At 50.3% G+C, this 21,510-nt stretch overlaps 1 protein-coding gene across 1 annotated transcript in view; it reads left to right on the top strand.

Moving 5' to 3' along the window:
- Nucleotides 1-905: 905 nt before the first annotated feature.
- Nucleotides 906-21,510, top strand: part of LOC123759386 (cell surface glycoprotein 1) — a 68,690-nt gene continuing 48,085 nt past the window's right edge. Inside the window, exons 1-2 of the mRNA XM_045744363.2 lie at nucleotides 906-1,428; nucleotides 6,964-7,072. Coding sequence (XP_045600319.2) covers nucleotides 1,344-1,428; nucleotides 6,964-7,072 — 194 coding nt within the window. The 5' untranslated portion in view covers nucleotides 906-1,343. The remainder of the gene's footprint in view (nucleotides 1,429-6,963; nucleotides 7,073-21,510) is intronic.

Genomic DNA, 21,510 nt, shown 5'->3' on the forward strand with positions numbered 1-21,510 from the left:
AGTGGCGTTACTAGTACTGTCACTATGGCGGTACTCACCTAGTTGTGCTTGTGGGGGGGTTGAGCTTTGGCCCTTTGGTCCCGCCTCTCGACGGTTAATCAACTGGTGTACAGATTTCTGAGCCTATTGGGCTCTATCATATCTACATTTGAAACTGTGTATGGAGTCAGCCTCCACCACACTAGCTACTCTGACACTGAAACAGTTCTTTGTAATGTCTCTGTGGCTCATTTGGGTACTCAGCTTCCACCTGAGTCCCCTTGTGCGTGTACCACCCGTGTTAAATAATCCATCCTTGTCAATTCCCCCGAGAATTTTGTATGTGGTGATCATGTCTCCCCGGTGTGTCCACTCACAGGATGAGTGACGCTGCCCAATACTGTCACTATATGGCGGAATATTTCTGAGCACCGTCACTCACAGGATGAGTAAACTCGCCTTTCGCGGGAAAAAAATTGTGAGAATAAAAACAAAACAAAGTTTACCTCAGAACGCTACGCGGTTTAGAAAGTAAACTGAGGTGCGGTTGGGGAAGAATGTGCGTCTAGTCTACGTGTCCCTGATGGAAGGATAGTTGACGCTTTTTAAATGCCACCGTCGAACCGCATTCCGTCACTCGGTTATAATGAAGGTTTCCCCAAAAGAGCGGCCGTACAAACGAACTTTGCATTCCTGGCATACCAGGAACACCTCGGAGGACCCCTGTGAGAGGCTAGCCGCACTCGGACTTCTCATTGGCTGCAAGTTTACGCGCCCCTCCAATCACAACCCACTATTTCCCCAGAGGCTGAGCATGTCGGCGTTGTCACTGTACAACGTACAGCTTTCACAAATCAAAAATTCGGAACCCACACTTATCGACTACCAAAATACATTCATTCACTTAGAACCCTAACAGGATTCTACTACAACTACAATGAGAAATATATTATACAATAAAATAGATTCATCATGCCAGCTTAGAGTAGTTTTCTTCCATTATTACTTTACTACTCTCGCTCTATCGCTCAGGTGATCGAAATGATGAGTAAAAATCTCCAAGTCTTCGTCAACTGCCGGTACTCGACCAAGACTTTAACTTCATTGATGAGAACACAAGTGGGTTGTCGGCCGTCCAGTGAAGGTGTGCGCGTCTGACAGGCAGCGCTACGGAGCCTGTGCTCGAGTTCGTGACCTCCTCCTCCTCCTGAGCTGCGACAACCAGTGTCGCCTCCCGTGTACGAAAGCGGACTGTCACAAAACATTGACCAAAAAAACAAACACTTATTTTGAGTGGATTTACATATATATATTTTTTTTAAAGTGTTGGTATTGGCTGTGAAGATCGCGTTGTATAGTGTAGTATGCGAGATATGACTAGTATGGCGGTGGTGATGCCAGAGAGAGATCGGCCCTCACCCAAAGTGTGGCAACCATGGTATATGGAAGGTAAGCTCCTTAATACCTCAAGGTTTCTTTTCTCTCTCTCATATATATATATATATATATATATATATATATATATATATATATATATATATATATATATATATATATATATATATATATATATATAAATGTAATAGACTTAACTCTGTATCATTATAAACACTTGCATCTTACCGCTATAGTGCTTCTATAATCGCGCATATCAACCTACAAGTATTGCTTTGTACATGTGTAATTTTGTGGAGTTTAAGATAGGTAGGTAATGTTTGGCTGTGAAGGTCAGTGTTGCTGTGACGGGGGATTATCTCAGGTTTTTATACATGTGTAGGTAAACACCGGGGTATTATTGATGACCATATCACGTGTGTGTGTGTGTGTGTGTGTGTGTGTGTGTGTGTGTGTGTGTGTGTGTGTGTGTGTGTGTGTGTGTGTGTGTGTGTGTGTGTGTTTGTTTTGGCCTAATTGTACTTCCGTGGATGAGTTTCGGTTCTTTGGTCCCGCCTCTCTACTGTCAATCAACTGGTGTACAGGTTCCTGAGCCTACTGGGCTCTATCATATCTACATTTGAAACTGTGTATGGAGTCAGCCTCCACCACATCACTTCCTTATGCATTTTTTTATCTGTTAACTACTCTGACACTGAAAAATCTTTCTTACGTCCCTTTGGCTCATTTGGTTACTAAGTTTCCACTTGTGTCCCCTTGTTCGCGCAACAACCATGCTAAATAGTTTGTCTTTATCCACCCTGTTAATTTCTCTGATAATTTTATAGGTGGTGATCATGTCTCCCCTAACTCTTCTGTCTTCGAATGTCGGGAGCTTTAATTCTAGTAGCCTTTCATCGTAGTTTTTACCTCTCAGCTCGGGAACCAGCCTGGTGGCATACCTCTGAACTTTTTCTAACTTCGTTTTGTTTGACTAGATGTGGACTCCACGCTAGAACTGCATACTCCAGGATTGCTCTGACATATGAATTATACAATGTTCTGAATGATTCCTTACACAAGTTTCTAAAAAGCATTTCTTATGTTAGCTTGCCTCACATACGCCGCTGATGATATCCTTTTGATGTGAGCTTCAGGGGACATGTGTGATATCAACCCCCAGATCTTCTCCCTTCCTGATCCCTGAAGGATTTCATCTCCCAACTGGTACTTTATGTTTTGCCTCCTGCTTCCTACATCTATCTTCAATACTTTACACTTGATTGAGTTAAATTCTAGTAGCCATTTGTTAGACCATTCCTTCAACTTGTCCAGGTCATTTTGTAGCCTCATGCTGTCCTCCTCTGTCTTAATCCTTCTCATAATTTTGGCCTCATCAGCAACCATTGAGAGTAGTATACCCACTGGAAGATCATTCACGTATATCAGAAACAGGACAGGTCCGAGTACAGAACCCTGCGGGACTCCGCTGGTGACATCACACCAATCACAGGTCTCAACCCCTCCCCCCCTCACAGTAACTCTCTACTTCCTGTTGTTTAAGTACTCCCTTAGGTAATCCCCGTGTGTGTACTCGCCTAATTGTGCTTGCGGTGGTTGAGCTTTGGCTCTTTGATTCCGCCTCTCAACCGTCAATCGACTGGTGTAGAGATTCCTGAGCCTACTGGGCTCTATCATATCTACATTTGAAACTGTGTATGGAGTCAGCCTCCACCACATCACTGCCTAATGCATTCCATTTACTAACTACTCTGACACTGAAAAGTTTTTTCTAATGTCTCTGTGACTCATTTGGGTACTCAGCTTCCACATGTCCACTTTGTGCGAATACCACCCATGCTAATGTGGAATATTATGTGTGTGTGTATGTAATTACCTAAGTGTAGTTACAGAATGAGAGCTACGCTCGTGGTGTCCCGTCTTCCCAGCACTCTTTGTCATATAACGCTTTGAAACTACTGACGGTCTTGGCCTCTACCACCTTCTCACCTAACTTGTTCTAACTTGTAAATGTACTCACCTAGTTGTACTCACCTAGTTGTGTTTGCGGGGGTTGAGCTCTGGCTCTTTGGTCCCGCCTCTCAACCGTCAATCAACAGGTGTACAGATTCCTGAGCCTATCGGGCTCTGTCATATCTACACTTGAAACTGTGTATGGAGTCAGCCTCCACCACATCACCCCCTAATGCATTCCATTTGTCAACCACTCTGACACTAAAAAAGTTCTTTCTAAATGTGTGTGTGTGTGTGTGTGTGTGTGTGTGTGTGTGTGTGTGTGTGTGTGTGTGTGTGTGTGTGTGTGTGTGTGTGTGTGTGTGTAAATCAGGAAGAAATTAACACGTGATGAACAATGTGACAGTGTCAGACCACGAAGGAAGATTTAAGACAGGAATTTCCTTAAGTACTTTCATACTTCATTATACATCTTCAGAAGTACTGAAGGAAATCCCTGTTTTAGTCCTTTCACCGTGGTCTGCCATTGTCATATGTACATATATTTATTTGCACCCAATAGCCGGAACGCACTACTTGGCATACTATGCAACGCTTGCTTTGCCTAATAAGCCGAGTTTTTTTAAAGTTATATATTAATTTTTTATGAAATTATTATAAGCTTTCCATTATATTATGTATGATGATGATTTTTGAGTTAATACTAACGTATTATATACTAACGTGATACTACCAACTGTGGTAATGCTACGTGGTAATACTAACATATATATATATATATATATATATATATATATATATATATATATATATATATATATATATATATATATATATATATATTTATATATATATTATATAAAATGTGTGTGTGTTTATATACTTGGGGCAGCAGGTGTTTCTTGAAACATGTTTAACTACATATATATGACAGCATTATTGGCGTTGTAAAGCTTATAGTTGAAGCTTGTATTTTCTCGGCATCACCTCACAGCCATCGACTATGAGGACTGAAAGAACAATCAGTCCCGGGACAAAGCCTGGGACAAGCCCGGTGCACCACGAGTGTCGCCGGGGGTTGGTTAGTCACGGAGCTTGGGGTAATGAACTCCGTGACTAATCAATCCCTAATAAAAAATGCTGGTGAAGTGGTTATGGTGCTCTGTACGCCAGTGGGGGGGGGTGTGATCCCGGGGTAACGGAGATTCGAACCCTGGTCTTGTCATAGAGGTCCTAAGTAATATACATAATATATAATATTAACAATATATATATTAGCTTTTTACAGTAATTCACGTGTGGATGTTTTCTACCTGTGTTAGGTGTGTGTGTAGGTGCCAGTGTGGTGTTTGTGGCACACAGTAACACACATGACTGTAGCAGGTGTGTAGGATAACACATGACTGTAGCAGGTGTGTAGGATGTATGCTAATTTATTCAGGATTCAGGGATGATCTCGGCGGCCTTCATTAAGAAATAGCAGCAAAGGACCTTAATTGGAGTGTTTGGAAGGAGAGGTGGGGTGGGGGGGGGGAGGTGTCGCCTGTTGCCTGGGTATTGGTAGAGAAGTTGTGCGTGTACTCACCTAATTGTGCTTGCGGGGGTTGAGCTCTGCTCTTTCGGCCCGCCTCTCAACTGTCAATCAACTGTCTATACTACTATTTTTTTTTCCTCCCACACCCCCCACCCACACACCTGGAAGTAGCCCGTGACAGCTGACTAACTCCCAGGTACCTATTTTACTGCTAGGTAACAGGGGCATAGGGTGAAAGAAACTCTGCCCATTGTTTCTCGCCGGCGCCTGGAATCGAACCCAGGACCACAGGATCACAAGTCCAGCGTGCTGTCCGCTCGGCCGACCAGCTCCCTGTGTGTGGGGTGTGTGTGTGTGTGTGTGTGTAATTACCAAAGTGTAGTTACAGGATGAGAGCTACGCTCGTGGTGTCCCGTCTTCCCAGCACTCTTTGTCATATAACGCTTTGAAACTACTGACGGTCTTGGCCTCCACCACCTTCTCACTTAACTTGTTCCAACCGTCTACCAATCTATTTGCGAAAGTGAATTTTCTTATATTTCTTCGGCATCTGTGTTTAGCTAGTTTAAATCTATGACCTCTTGTTCTTGAAGTTCCAGGTCTCAGGAAGTCTTCCCTGTCGATTTTATCAATTCCTGTTACTATTTTGTATATATTTTGTGTTACTATTTTGTGTGTGTGTGTGTGTGTGTGTGTGTGTGTGTGTGTGTGTGTGTGTGTGTGTGTGTGTGTGTGTGTGTGTGTGTGTGTGTTCCCCAGCTCGGCTCACCCGCTTGACACCGCCCCGTGTGGCAGCCACACCCTCACACACACACTCATTCACTCACACTCACACACACACACTATTTATACTCCGCCCACAACCCCCTTTCCTTATACAAGCCTCAGGTTTATTTGTGGGAATGATAGAGTTGTGTGTGTACTCACCTATTTGTTTGTCCTCGCCTATTTGTGCCTGCAGGATCGAGCATTGACTCTTGGATCCCGCCTTTCTAGCCATCGGTTGTTTACAGCAATGACTCCTGTCCCATTTCCCTATCATATCTCGTTTTAAAATTATGAAGAGAGTTTGCTTCCACAACCTGTTCCTTAAGTGCATTCCATTTTTTAAACTATTCTCACGCTAAAAGAATACTTCCTGATATCTCTGTGACTCATCTGAGTTTCCCGCTTCCACCCATGTCCCCTCGTTCTGTTACTATTCTGTGTGTGAACATTTCGTTTATTTCCACTTTGTCAGTTCCCCTGACTATTTTATACGTTCCTATCATATTACCCCTCTCCCTTCTTTTTTTTAGTGTCGTAAGGTTCAGCTCCTCCAAGTGCTCTTCATATCCCATCCCTCGTAACTCTGGGACGAGCCTCGTCGCAAACTTCTAAACCTTTTCCAGTTTCCTTATGTGTTTCTTCAGGTGGGGACTCCATGATGGGGCGGCATACTCTAAGACTGGTCTCAAGTAGGCAGTGTAAAACGCCCTAAATGCCTTCTCACTTGGGTTTCTGAATGATGGTCTAACTTTTGCCAGTGTAGAGTACGCTGCTGTTGTTATCCTATTTATATGTGCCTCAGGAGATAGATTAGGTGTTACGTCCACGCCCAGGTCTCTTTCTCGAGTCGTCACAGGTACGCAGTTCCCCTTCATTGTGTACTGTCCCTTTGGTCTCCTATCACCTAATCCCATTTCCATGACTTTACATTTGCTCGTGTTGAACTCCAGTAGCCATTTCTCTGACCATCTCTGCAACCTGTTCAAGTCCTCATGGAGGATCCAACAATCCTTATCTGTCACAACTCTTCTTAATCCGTGTGTGTGTGTGTGTGTGTGTGTGTGTGTGTGTGTGTGTGTGTGTGTATTCACGTAGTTGTGCTTGTGGAGGTTAATAGGAATAATACAGAATGTTCTTTAAATATACACAGAGATAGTGTATCCTGTATCATATACCCCAGGGCTGTATCATTATACATGAGGAAGGACTCCTCAGCTGGGCCTGGAGCCGAGAGAGGCCACCGATCAAGGAATGCTTGACTGGCGTTTCTTGGCCCTCAGGACTGGCGAAATGGCGGCTATATATGTGTTAATATATGTATTGTGTGGTGGCAGAGAGCGAGGGCGGCGGCGGCGGGAAGGAGCTGCCTACCCGCGCCCACCGTGACCAGCGTCTGAGGGAGCGTCTGGCCCTTGTACGTCCGCCCCACCGGACCACACCCAGGTGAGTGTTACTCTTGCGTGTTGATGTTGGGTTAGATTCAGCTGCGCGGGACGGGGGGGGGAGTTGCGAGCAGCGCAGGTTATGGCTGCTTGCCGCTCCTGTGCCAGGCAAGTCCCGTAGTGGACTTGCCTGCCACAGGAGCGGCGGCTGTGACTGGTTTGGGGTTGATGTTTTGACTTGATGGTGGCTCTTTGTACGGCTGTTGCTCCACACTAGACTTGCGACAAGGCTGTTCCCGGCACTGGCAAGAGTTAGTGTACAGTTCAGGTAACTCTACTTTTGTGCCTGTAGGCTAGTACTAGGGAAGATGATAGGCCTGTCCACACACACAAATATATATATATATTATATATATATATATATATATATATATATATATATATATATATATATATATATTAAAAACAAACTTTGCAGCTTCAGTAGCAAATAAGGTCAGCTTCAGTAGCAAATAAGGTCAGTCGAGACAATTAAAAGAACGAGGCCATTTCCTATGTATAGCCCCAGTGTGACACGTAGGCCTATGTATAGTCCCAGTGTGACACGTAGGCCTATGTATAGCCCCAGTGTGGATTCAAAATATGAAAGTAAATTTAGGAAAAAATTTCTTAAGAGACAAAGCTGGGAGCACAACTCGCCCCGCAAGCACAACTAGGTGAGTATGTACGCGCACACAGGGCCTAGCGGCCGAGTGGGCAGCGCTCTGGGGTTGTAGCCTATGGGCCCGGGGTTCGATTCCAGGCCGAAGCAGAAACAAATGAACAGTTTCTTTCACCCTGATGCCCCTGTTCACCTAGCAGTAAATAGATACCTGGGAGTTAGACGACTGCTTCGGACTGCTTCCTGGGAATGTGTGCGCGCGTGAGAGAGAAATATAGGTTGTAAATATGATAGGTCGCAAGTCAGACAACAGACGCTAAGGCGGGGTCCAAGAGCTAACAGCTCGAACCTACAGGTACTAGTAGTAAATAGAGATAGTAAATAAACACACACGCACGCATGTAAATGCACACACACACACACACACACATATATGCTGGAGCAGGCGTGTTAAGCAACCAGGGGCAGCGACAACAGGGTATTACCCGGCTCAGTTCTCTATGCTTGGGCACGGGGTCTCTGCCCCCACTCCCCCTACTCCATGCCCACCCACCGCCGGGGGCCCACACCATGGCGTCACCCCTGCACCAGCTGCTGCTACTGCTACAGGGCCCCTTCAAGGCGGGGCCCAGGCACCACAGTCATCCTTAATGTGTGATGTTTCATACCAGCCTACACTGAGGAGACTGTGACCTGGGGTGGTGGTGTTGGACGGTCCCGCCAGGCTTACTGACACCAAGTGATATACTGAGGCGTGTGTGGTTGTGGGTTGTGTGTGTGTGTGTGTGTGTGTGTGTGTGTGTGTGTGTGTGTGTGTGTGTGTGTGTGTGTGTGTGTGTGTGGTGTGTGTGTCTGTGTGTGTGTGTGTGTGTGTGTGTGTGTGTGTGTGTGTGTGTGTGTGTGTGTGTGTGTGAGAGTTGTGTTTGTGGCTTGGTGTGTGTGTACTCACCTAATTGTGCTTGCGGGGGTTGAGCTCTGGCTCTTTGGTCCCGCCTCTCAACCGTCAATCAACAGGTGTACAGGTTCCTGAGCTTATTGGGCTCTATCATATCTACACTTGAAACTGTGTATGGAGTCAGCCTCCGCCACATCATTTCCTAATGCATTCTATTTGTCAACCACTCTGACACTAAAAAAGTTCTTTCTAATATCTCTGTGGCTCATTTGGGCACTCAGTTTCCACCTGTGTCCCCTAGTGCGTGTGCCCATTGTGTTAAATAGCCTGTCTTTATCTACCCTCTCAATTCCCTTCAGAATCTTGAATGTGGTGATCATGTCCCCCCTAACTCTTCTGTCTTTCAGCGAAGTGAGGATTAATTCTCGTAGTCTCTCCTCGTAGCTCATACCTCTCAGCTCGAGTAATAGTCCTGTTGACAAACCTTTGTACCTTTTCCAGTTTAGTCTTATCCTTGACTAGATATGGACTCCATGCTGGGGCTGCATATTCCAGGATTGGCCTGACACATGTGGTATACAAAGTTCTAAATGATTCCTTACCCAAGTTTCTGAATGCCGTTCTTATGTTGACCAGCCTGGCATATGCCGCTGATGTTATCCTTTTGCTATAGGCTGCAAGGGACAGGTCTGGCGTGATGTCAACCCCCAAGTGTTTTTCTCTCACTCTTGAAGAATTTCCTCTCTCAGATGATACCTAGTATCTGACCACCTGCTCCCTACACCTATCTTCATTACATTGCATTTGGTTGGGTTAAACTCTAACAACCATTTGTTTGACCATTCCTTCGGCTTGTCTAGGTCTTCTTCGTCAGCAAACATTGAGAGAAATGAATCGATACCCTCCGGGAGATCATTTACATATATCAGAAACAAGATAGGACCGAGTACAGAGCCCTGTGGGACGCCACGTGTGTGTGTGTGTGTGTGTGTGTGTGTGTGTGTGTGTGTGTGTGTGTGTGTGTGTGTGTGTGTGTGTGTGTGTGTGTGTACTCACCTAGTTGTACTCACCTAGTTGTGTTTGCGGGGGTTGAGCTCTGGCTCTTTGGTCCCGCCTCTCAACCGTCAATCAACAGGTGATTGTGTGTGTGTGTGTGTGTGTGTAATAGAGGTGATGGAACATATGGCAGAGAGAGAGACAGAGAGACAGACAGAGATAGACAGATACAGACCTCTCAGCACAAGGCAGGAATCGGGGGGGGGGGGAATGTACGGTCTGCTGTAAATGGCCCAGCCGACAGGAGCAAGGAGATGACGGCATCAGACACTACCTCAAGCAGGCGTCTGCTGGAAACCTCCGGACTTATAATGTGAAACTGGAGCGTGCAAGCACACGCACAAGAGTGCATCAAAGTAAGCACTCCACGCTGTGTGCATGCTCACACACGCACTCACACACACACACGCACGCACGCTCATCTGCCCCGGCGGCCAGGCAGGCACGAACACACGCAAGCACACGCTTCCTGGCAGTGAGTCATGGGTAAATATTTACACTTGGTGTCTGGGATGGAGAAGGGGGGGGGGACGTGTGGGGGGGTGTGGGGGGCATGGGGGGGGGAGGGGAAGAAGGGCTGGAGGCAGGGGTGTTAAATTTGAGGTGCAGGATAACAGGCTGCGCAGGATAACAGGCTGCGCAGGATAACAGGCTACGCAGGATAACAGGCTGCGCAGGATAACAGGCTGCGCAGGATAACAGGCTGCGCAGGTAGCAGCGTTGCCCTCACACACACACACACACACACACACACACACACACACACACACACACACACACACACACACACACACACACACACACATAACTCACACTCACTCTCACTCACACTCACTCACTCTCACTCTCTTGACGTGGCGGATATCTCACGTGACGTGTGCGGTTCTACGGCGGTCCGCCAAGCGGGGGTTCTCACGCCAGCGGTTCAAGGAGAGCTAAAATAAGCCCCCGGTGCACACGTAACCAGACTGTCACAATATTCCCGCTCATGCCTCACCGCCGCACAAGAGGCGCCTGGCCAACAGGAGACCAAGCCGCAAAAAGCAATAAGGTCTGTTTTATAAAATACAAAAGCAGGATTTTCGACCGTTTGAGGCCAGCACTGGCGGTCTACCTGACAGGGGGGGGGGGTGGGGAGGGGGGCTGACGTGACTCACTCCTCCACGCGCATGCGCAAGCAACCCTTCATATTGCGAAAAAAATTACAAAAAAAAACGGGTGGATTTCAACATGTAATTAAACACAAGGACCGCCTTCAAGTGTCTTGAGAATTATCTCGGATATTTATCATTCTGGTGTGTATCGCCTGGAGGCCCTTCCCTCTCCCTCCCTGCCCCCTACTGGGTTGCGCCTGACGTTCCTCATTCACACACAATTGAGGGAGATTAGGTTGGCTTAGTGGTTGTTCACCAGTATCATGAGTAAGTGACACTGGCCGGCGGGCTGAGTCATAGTTCCAACTGAGCTGGTATGAATTATGGCAGCTTAAATCCCCATCCCTTCCCCTCCACCACCACCACCTTTACTCCGTGTCAAGACGACTTCTGTCGTCGTCAGCAGCAGGCCGTGTCGTCGCCAGCAGCAGGCCGTGTCGTCGCCAGCAGCAGGCCGTGTCGTCGCCAGTAGCAGGCCGTGTCGTCGCCAGCAGCAAGCCGTGTCGTCGCCAGTAGCAGGCCGTGTCGTCGCCAGTAGCAGGCCGTGTCGTCGCCAGTAGCAGGCCGTGTCGTCGCCAGCAGCAGGCCGTGTCGTCGCCAGCAGCAGGCCGTGTCGTCGCCAGCAGCAGGCCGTGTCGTCGCCAGCAGCAGGCCGTGTCGTCGTCAGCAGCAGGCCGTGTCGTCGTCAGCAGCAGGCCGTGTCGTCGTCAGCAGCAGGCCGTGTCGTCGTCAGCATCAGGCCGTGTCGTCGTCAGCATCAGGCCGTGTCGTCGTCAGCAGCAGGCCGTGTCGTCGTCAGCAGCCCATGACTGACATTTGGACAGGTTGGGGGCCCAGGAGAAGATGCTCGTAGTCCGCTGGCCCGGGTTGAGTAAGTCAGGAGAGCTGTGACGATGACGAGGAGAGAGAGAGTAGGGGGACGATGGGGCCTTAACGATGAAGGGGGTGACGACGAGGTGGTGGGGAGGAGGGTTGGGGACGTAAGCCACCCCCCAACCTTCTCTCTCCCCCCCACCATTTCGACAACTTTCCCCCCGGGGCGTGAGGTGGTGGTCTCGACAACAACATTGTCTGGAGCCATTTCTCTGGTGGGTGAGTCAGTCGGCTCCAGTCCCGGTAACTGGGGCGTGAAGTGCAGCATTGTTCACATACTCACACACACACACACACTTGGCTCACAAGATACCAACTCATTCGCCTGCGTGCCACATGTGCGCTGGCAAATACACTCGCATGTATGCATTGCGCCACACATGTGCTCTCGTCTGATAGGCATGACATAGTTAATTCGTCATATAATTAGACGTAGCGAGACATTCGTCAACATTTAGAGATGACGTAATCCCTAAGCCTGGCTTGGCCTTCAGGAGGCCTTCAGGAAGCCAAGCCGGGCTTAGGCGATTGAATACGAGGCTACGAAGAGGGCGGCTTGGCGCGCCTAGCCTCGTACCCTAGCAATAGTCTCCAGTCGCCGCAGAAGGAGAGGCGCTGGCATGTTTTGACGGGGCCGGTGGCGTCACTCCGGAAATACCTGCGCGACCACTAGTGAGAAGAGCTCCCCAAGGGTTGTGCCCGCCCAGTACAAGCCTCCTGTTGTTGTTGTAGATTCAGCTACTGGGAACAAAAAAGTTGCAAGTAGCACGGGCTATGGCGAGCCCGTAGTGAACTTACCTGGCACAGGAGCGGAGCTGTGACTGGCCCCCACAAACCCCGCCATAATGCTGGCTTCTTATACTGTCATTACGAGGCTACTGTGGAGGGCTGGGATGGTGAGTTAAGAGGGCCGCACCACCACTTGGCCGGCCCAGGGGCTTGCGTGCACCCACTGAGCATGATGGCCTAGGGGGCCCAGCCCAGCCGTAATTATCATCTTTAGCCGTGTACCAGGCTACTGTTCGATTCAGATTACCCACTGATAAGTCGCCCAAGGTCACCTGCCGCTGTGGGAATGTTGACTTGCAGGCGAGGTGGGGCGGAGTGGGGGGGGGGGGCAGCATTCGTGTGTGTGCGCGGACAAGGCAGTAATTGGCCTCACGGGGGGGGGGGGGGGGGGGGAAGAGTTAACAGCAGGGCAGATGGGGGAGTTTTGTGCCCTGTCTAGCACACTTGGCCAGCTGGTGCAGGGGTTGGTGGTCCTCTGTAGCAGCTGGTCTATACCTGGTGAGGCCTGAGGCGTTGGCGATGCTGGGAGATGGAGCGTGCCCCCCACCCCCAGCATGTGAGGGGGACACGTAGGTGGGACACATCTCCCACCAATGCTGGGAGATGGAGCCTGGAGTGGTGAAGGCTGCAGGTTGTGTGTGTGTCCTGGCACTGCCTTCAATTCTGTCTTGGATCTGGGCGTTGTTGTGGTGTCTAGACCGATGCCAGCACCCCCGCCCCGCCGCCCCGCCGCCCGGGGACCCACCACCACTATGCTACACTTACTGGGATATTCTCTCTCTATATGTTGAACTTTTCCAGGTTCTCCTGGCGACCCTTGGACGCAGCCTGTTTATTGTGCACCCCATCCCTCACAAGGCTTCCTTCCTCCCTCACAAGGCTTCCTTCCTCCCTCACAAGGCTTCCTTCCTCCCTCACAAGGCTTCCTTCCTCCCTCACAAGGCTTCCTTCCTCCCTCACAAGGCTTCCTTCCTCCCTCACAAGGCTTCCTTCTTCCCTCACAAGGCTTCCTTCTTCCCTCACAAGGCTTCCTTCTTCCCTCACAAGGCTTCCACTTCCCTCACAAGGCTTCCCCTTCCCTCACAAGGCTTCCCCCACCCTCACAAGACTTCCCCCTCCCTCACAAGGCTCCCCCCCCCCAAGCATTACTCATAACCACGATGCGAGAGAAACTCAACTTTCACTTCGGTGCTGTTATGTTTCAGTGTTATTTCCTTAAAGCTTCGCCTTGATTCCTGGAGCCGGACTCTCACCGTGGCGTCGCCTCCCACCAGACGCCAGGGGCCGGACCCTCACCGTGGCGTCGCCTCCCACCAGACGCCAGGGGCCGGACCCTCACCGTGGCGTCGCCTCCCACCAGACGCCAGGGGCCGGACCCTCACCGTGGCGTCGCCTCCCACCAGACGCCAGGGGGCCGGACCCTCACCGTGGCGTCGCCTCCCACCAGACGCCAGGGGCCGGACCCTCACCGTGGCGTCGCCTCCCACCAGACGCCAGGGGCCGGACTCTTATAGAAAGTCAGTAGGAGCCATGAAGAGAATTCGGACCCGCACACTGAGTACTCCCAAGCACACGCCCTACACCACTACACCACGACATGGTCAAAACAATGTACAGGGTTCCTGAGGCTTCCACTGAAGCCTAATCAGGGGGTTCACTCACTGTCCCTCATGCACTCTGGCGGTGGTCCCTCATGCACTCTGGCGGTGGTCCCTCATGCACTCTGGCGGTGGTCCCTCATGCACTCTGGCGGTGGTCCCTCATGCACTCTGGCGGTGGTCCCTCATGCACTCTGGCGGTGGTCCCTCATGCACTCTGGCGGTGGTCCCTCATGCACTCTGGCGGTGGTCCCTCATGCACTCTGGCGGTGGTCCCTCATGCACTCTGGCGGTGGTCCCTCATGCACTCTGGCGGTGGTCCTGCAGTTCACTCTCTCAACACTTCTCTTCAAAAGAATATCATCAGAGGAATATGCCTGGTACACCACACATGCCAGACCCGTACAGGAGACATGACCACCACTTACAAAATTCTTAGGAATTGACAGAGTAAATAAAAAACAAACTATTTAGCTTGAGTGAAGAGATCCAGGCGAGGAGGACTGGCATGGAGGGAGAGGGGGGGGCACTGTTCCCCTCAAGGCATGTGTGTGATGGGGTGATGCAGGGTACACATGTGTGTCCGTGTCCAGGTGTGTGGCAGCGTGTGAGTGTCAGGTGAGGTGTGCTCTCCCCCCCCCCCTCTCACGTAACACACCTACCTCCCGTTACGGTAGAGGTGACAAGTGAGTCACTACTGTTGTGTAACCCGCTGCCTCCCTCTCTGCTCTTGTGGCTCTGCATGTCTGCTTTGTGACAACCGCAGCACTCCCATGGTGCCACGCTCGTCATGGTGCCACGCTCCTCTTGCCGGTGCCACGCTCCTCTTAGGCATAGGACCTCTGGAGGATTTTATCATATTGTTTATATTTAGGCCAAGTGTTGACATGTGACCCCTTACAAAGGTTTATGAGAGATATCTTTGTTTACAGATAATGTAACGGGGCTGAAAATTTGGAAAGTGACGGGATTTGGGTCCGTGACGGACCCTTAGCAAGTCCAGGACGGTCCGAAACGTGGCCCCCTTTCCCTACGGTCTTTCTTACTGTGTGTGAGACGCTGGTCTGATCTCGTAGTTTAATGGACATGTTTCAGTCTTGCTTTTCTGTGGGGGGATAATCTTGAGTATTGAACTACGCTGCTTGGTCGTAGCCTTTCTTTTGGCCTTTTCTTGGCCTTGCTTTTTGGTCTTGCGTCTTGGTCTTGCGTCTCACATCGCGTCTTGGCCTCGCGGACACTGGTCAGAACTGGACATTCTGGTCTCTCTAATATGTGTCCACACGTGGACCATGAAGTGCGTCTCGCCAGGAATAAAAGTGTTTCCCACACATTTGTACAAGTGTTGAATTTTGTCCATCCCTAACAAGTTATTAGGCATTATTGAAACCAAGGTGTTTTACCCTATAGAGTACACCTGCCTCTTAAGACGAAAAGCGTCGCACAGATCAGTATTTGGCTGCCACAATATAGAGAGAGTGAAGGCGAGAAGAGTGAAGGAGCTCTGGAGACGGAAGAGTGTCTTGGAAGTAAGCTAGGGCGGCTGGCAGGCAGGCAGGCAGGCAGGGAGGCAGGCAGGCAGGGAGGCAGGCAGGCAGGCAGGCAGGCAGGCAGGGAGCCAGGCAGGGAGCCAGGCAGGCAGGCAGGCATGGCCCCCTCACACTCTTGTGAACCTGTGTGTTCACCACGACTCTCCAGACTAACGGATTATAACGGAAAACCGGGGATGGGGAGCTACCGCTCGACCAGCAAAGAACATGTATACATGTTCTCATATATGTGCTGTATGCGTGTATGCGCATACATGCTCGCTGAGCAAAATCAATAGCGTTGATGTTCCACACAATGATGACTAGCTCAGTGCGCGCTACCATGGATCCCCACCCACCCCTCGCACATGCACGCACACACCCCCACACACACACGCACACACACAGATCTAATTCTTGACCCACAAACAGGTATGCTCACCTGGTGACGATCCACAACACTACAAAACACAGCCCTTAAGAAAAACAAAAACAGTAGATACACACAGTATCTAGAGGACACAGAGGACACAGCGAGCCAGGGGCCAGATTCACGAAAGCACATACGCAAGGACTTACGAACCTGTACATCTTTTCTCAATCTTTGGCGGCTTTGTTTCCAATTATTAAACAGTTTACAAGCATGAAAACTTCCCAAATCAACTGTTGTTATTGTTATAAACAGCCTCCTGGTGCTTCGGAGCTCATTAACTGTTTAATAATTGTAAACAAAGCCGCCAAAGATTGAGAAAAGATGTACAGGTTCGTAAGTGATTTCGTGAATCTGGCTCCAGTAACCCAGAGCCTCGCGTCTCCTACACCAGCACGCGACTACTAAACACATTACACAATCTTCCGAGTTCTGGACTCTAGATGAGCCAGACCTTGTTTATGAAGCAGAAGAAGCACGGCTTCAGAGAGGGCGAGTCCTGCTTCGCCATCTTACTGGAAGGATTGAAGCAAGAGAAGGACGATAACGGGACACCATGATAGTGATAGTAGGGGGGTTCTGGATTGTTAAGAACTTATTTGTTATCTTGTAACACCACTAGAGCCTAGTGCTGGTACAAGGGTCAGTACTGGGCCTTATACTGTCCCTGATATACGTAAATGTTTGGAATGAGGAAGTTGATGCGTACATTTCAGGGCATGGGAGATGATGCAAAATAATTTTGAGTTATAACGCAAGGCGCAGCACGACCTGGTTATTAGAATTCCATCCAGATAAATGCAATGCAATGAGAACTGGAGAGGGAGAAGACTTCCTGGATTGCACAAAAGGAGGATCTTCCAGCTTGTACAAGCCGTAGTCTGACACTAGAGACTCGCCTAAACATGACAACATCACACACAACTTATGGTAAACTGTCAAACATTAAGCAACCTATTGAAGGAAGCCTTCAGGGTAATGTTCACGACCTATGTGATACCCAGTGTGGAGGAAAGTCCCAAGATATGATTAGAAAAGGTCCTGAGGTATGCAAGGAGCCTCGAACCAGAACTGCGAGGCTTGCACTCTGAGGAACAGGTTGAAGCTGAACTTTACACTTGAGAGTAGAAGTCAAAGGAGAAATGATAACGACATGTAAGATTCTCAGGGCAATCGTGAAAGTGTTCAAATTAAAGGCGGAAAGAACAAGACTAATGACACACAGGGCGCCCCACAAAGTGTACACAGGGCGCCCCACAAAGTGTACACAGGGCGCCCCACAAAGTGTACACAGGACACAGGACGCCCCACGAAGTGTACACATGACACAGGACGCCCCACGAAGTGTACACAGGGCGCCCCACGAAGTGTACACATGACACAGGACGCCCCACGAAGTGTACACATGACACAGGACGCCCCACAAAATGTACACAGGACGCCCCACAAAGTGTACACAGGGCGCCCCACAAAGTGTACACAGAGCGCCCCACAAAGTGTACACAGAGCGCCCCACAAAGTGTACACAGAGCGCCCCACAAAGTGTACACAGAGCGCCCCACAAAGTGTACACAGGGCGCCCCACAAAGTGTACACAGAGCGCCCCACAAAGTGTACACAGAGCGCCCCACAAAGTGTACACAGGGCGCCCCACAAAGTGTACACAGAGCGCCCCACAAAGTGTACACAGGGCGCCCCACAAAGTGTACACAGGGCGCCCCACAAAGTGTACACAGGGCGCCCCACAAAGTGTACACAGGGCGCCCCACAAAGTGTACACAGAGCGCCCCACAAAGTGTACACAGGGCGCCCCACAAAGTGTACACAGAGCGCCCCACAAAGTGTACACAGGGCGCCCCACAAAGTGTACACAGAGCGCCCCACAAAGTGTACACAGAGCGCCCCACAAAGTGTACACAGGGCGCCCCACAAAGTGTACACAGGGCGCCCCACAAAGTGTACACAGAGCGCCCCACAAAGTGTACACAGGGCGCCCCACAAAGTGTACACAGGGCGCCCCACAAAGTGTACACAGGGCGCCCCACAAAGTGTACACAGGGCGCCCCACAAAGTGTACACAGAGCGCCCCACAAAGTGTACACAGAGCGCCCCACAAAGTGTACACAGAGCGCCCCACAAAGTGTACACAGGGCGCCCCACAAAGTGTACACAGGGCGCCCCACAAAGTGTACACAGAGCGCCCCACAAAGTGTACACAGGGCGCCCCACAAAGTGTACACAGAGCGCCCCACAAAGTGTACAGAACCCATTAATAACATTCCCAAGTGACAGGAATTCCGATGGAGCGTGCATAAATAAATGGGGGGACGAGCATAGCAAACGAGGTGGGGGGTGGGAACTAATCAGTAATTGTAGGTTGTAGGAGGGGGAGCGGGGGAGGCAAGCATGCACAGGTCGATGGTTGCATGAGCACCAGGCTGGTGGGGAGGCGAGGGAGACGAGAGAGTGCACAGTGCCTGGGGAGGGGAGAGTACATGGGGGGAGGTAGTTAGGTAGTGCCAGTTATGGATGGCTCTACAAGCATCGGGTGTGAACACACAAGGAGCCTGGCACCCTGGCAGGCACTGATACTACACACACCTCACCCAGCACACAGTAAGTCATCGCCAGGTGTGAATTGGAAGGGCCACAGTGCCAGCTGTGTCTGGGCCAGGTGGGCCACAGTGCCAGCTGTGTCTGGGCCAGGTGGGTCCACAGTGCCAGCTGTGTCTGGGCCAGGTGGACCACAGTGCCAGCTGTGGCAGCATCAGGTGTTGGATTGTTTCTCAGTCATGCGTGACAGCGTAGTGAGGAAATGCCAGCGTGTCCGTCACACTCCACAGCTGACACCTTCCAGGCACGGCACGCCTGCCTGCTTCACTTGTTTTCTCCTCGTGGCTCCCCCCCCCCTCCCACACCACCATAATATCACCACTACCGCACCACACACACACACGCTGGCCTGGTGGATCACCGAGCACGACTCTGGAACGTTACTCGCAGAGTTCCCGCCAGGGACGGCTCTTCACCGTCCTCCCGCGCCCCTGCTATTTGATCCATTGGTACCTCACAGCTGGGCCGTGCTGGTCCCGGCACTTGGGGGCCGTGCTGGTCCCGGCACTTGGGGGCCGTGCTGGTCCCGGCACTTGGGGGCCATGCTGATCCCGGCACTTGGGGGGCCGTGCTGGTCCCGGCACGAGGTCCCTTCAACCTCGTTCTGACAGTTCGTGCGACGGCGTTGGTACCAATCGTATTGGCGTTTGCCTTTCCATTGGAGATTTTCGGCGCCGTGGCAAGTGGGGGGACCTGCTGCTTGGGTGACAGCTTCTCTTTGATTTGATTGTTGCGGCTAGTTTATTGTGCACCCCATACTCATCCTGTGAGCGGTAGCGGAAAAGCATTACAGAGGGCACAAAAGGTCTTTATCAGACCTCATCTTAGATTGTTACATAAACAATTTCATCTATTCTTCACACCTTATAGTTACACGTCAGCTAGTTACAGAGGATGTTCTACAGTAGGAACCTACCCTGGCTGTGTGCCCTGGAGAGGCCACTCCAGACCGACAACCAGAGCACAACTCCATAGTCTCCCGAGTTGATCTCATAGTCTGCTAGTTGATTACTAGGTTGATGTACTCACCTAGTACATAGGTGTACATTGATGTACTCACCAATCATAGTTGATGTACTCACCTAGTTGATTACTAGTTGATGGAGAGAGTGTGTGTGTAATTACCTAAGTGTAATTACCTAAGTGTAGTTACAGGATGAGAGCTACGCTCGCGGTGTCCCGTCTTCCCAGCACTCTTTGTCATATAACGCTTTGTATTGTGTGTGTGTGTGTGTGTGTGTGTGTGTGTGTGTGTGTGTGTGTGTGTGTGTGTACGTAGGAACCCTGTTGTGTGATGTGGGTGTTTTGTGTAGGTGTAGGGGGGGGGGGCGAGGGGTTCACCGCCACCAACATTCACACAAATAATACGAGGGTGGTCGGCGGGAATTTCCAAAATGGCGGATGTTTTCCTTGTGTGTCGATGGTCATAATTTTTGGGAACGTTGATAACAGTATCGGCTTCCTGCCTGAGAGTGGCAACAGTGCTACGTCAGCCTCTACCTGCCTGCCTGCCTGCGTCTGTCTGTCTGTCTGTCTCTGTCTGTCTCTCACTCTCCCTGATTCTCAAAGGATTTCTGGGAGCCGTATGCCTTGCTCCATACACACGTTTTCATGACTTGGCGCCTGTTAGAGCCGCAATTTGTCTTTTTAAATCATTCCTTCAGTGTGTCGAGGTCATCTTGTAATCTCTGGTCGTTTTCTTCGGTCTTAATCCTTCTCATAATTTTAGCATCATCAGCAAACATTGAGAGGACGTAAGGGAGTGCGAGATTTGTGGCCTGTAGCCCCCAAACACCAATCCGGTGTGAGGAAATACCAATCAGCACTCGTGAGTGGTCCAGAGGGGCACCACTGGACCGTTCCGGTCTGTAAATGTTGATCCATTTGGATGCTCTCTGCAGCATCCAGGTGTTGTTCGATGCTGCATCTGCTGACGGCACGGTGGTGCTGGTAGATAGTGCCACAGTCTTGGTGGGAGATAGTGCCACAGTCTTGGTGGGAGATAGTGCCACAGTCTTGGTGGGAGATAGTGCCACAGTCTTGGTGGGAGATAGTGCCACAGTCTTGGTGGGAGATAGTGCCACAGTCTTGGTGGGAGATAGTGCCACAGTCTTGGTGGGAGATAGTGCCACAGTCTTGGTGGGAGATAGTGCCACAGTCTTGGTGGGAGATAGTGCCACAGTCTTGGTGGGAGATAGTGCCACAGTCTTGGTGGGAGATAGTGCCACAGTCTTGGTGGGAGATAGTGCCACGGTGGTGCTGGCTATCCTAGTGGGAGCTGGGACTGGTGATACTAGTAGCTAGTGATTCCCTTCAGCGTGGACCAGGCTCCCTTGTCAAGGCCTTGTTGGGGAGAGAGAGAGAGAGAGAGTGTGAGTGAGTGAGTGAGTGAGTGAGTGAGTGAGTGAGTGAGTGAGTGAGAGTGTGAGTGTGAGTGTGAGTGTGAGAGTGAGAGTGAGAGTGAGAGTGTGAGTGTGAGTGTGAGTGTGAGTGTGAGTGTGAGTGTGAGAGTGAGAGTGAGAGTGAGAGTGTGAGTGTGAGTGTGAGTGTGAGTGTGAGTGTGAGTGTGTGAGTGTGTGAGTGTGTGAGTGTGTGAGTGTGTGAGTGTGTGAGTGTGAGAGTGTGAGTGTGAGAGTGTGAGTGTGAGTGTGAGTGTGAGTGTGAGTGTGAGTGTGAGTGTGAGTGTGAGTGTGAGTGTGAGTGTGAGAGTGAGAGAGTGAGAGAGTGAGAGAGTGAGAGAGTGAGAGAGTGAGAGAGTGAGAGAGTGAGAGAGTGAGAGAGTGAGAGAGTGAGAGTGTGAGAGTGTGAGAGTGTGAGTGAGAGTGAGAGTGAGAGTGTGAGTGTGAGTGTGAGTGTGAGTGTGAGTGTGAGTGTGAGTGAGAGAGTGAGAGAGTGAGAGAGTGA

Source organism: Procambarus clarkii, chromosome 32 (genome assembly GCF_040958095.1).
Source record: "Procambarus clarkii isolate CNS0578487 chromosome 32, FALCON_Pclarkii_2.0, whole genome shotgun sequence".
Classification (NCBI taxonomy): Eukaryota; Metazoa; Arthropoda; class Malacostraca; order Decapoda; family Cambaridae; genus Procambarus; species Procambarus clarkii.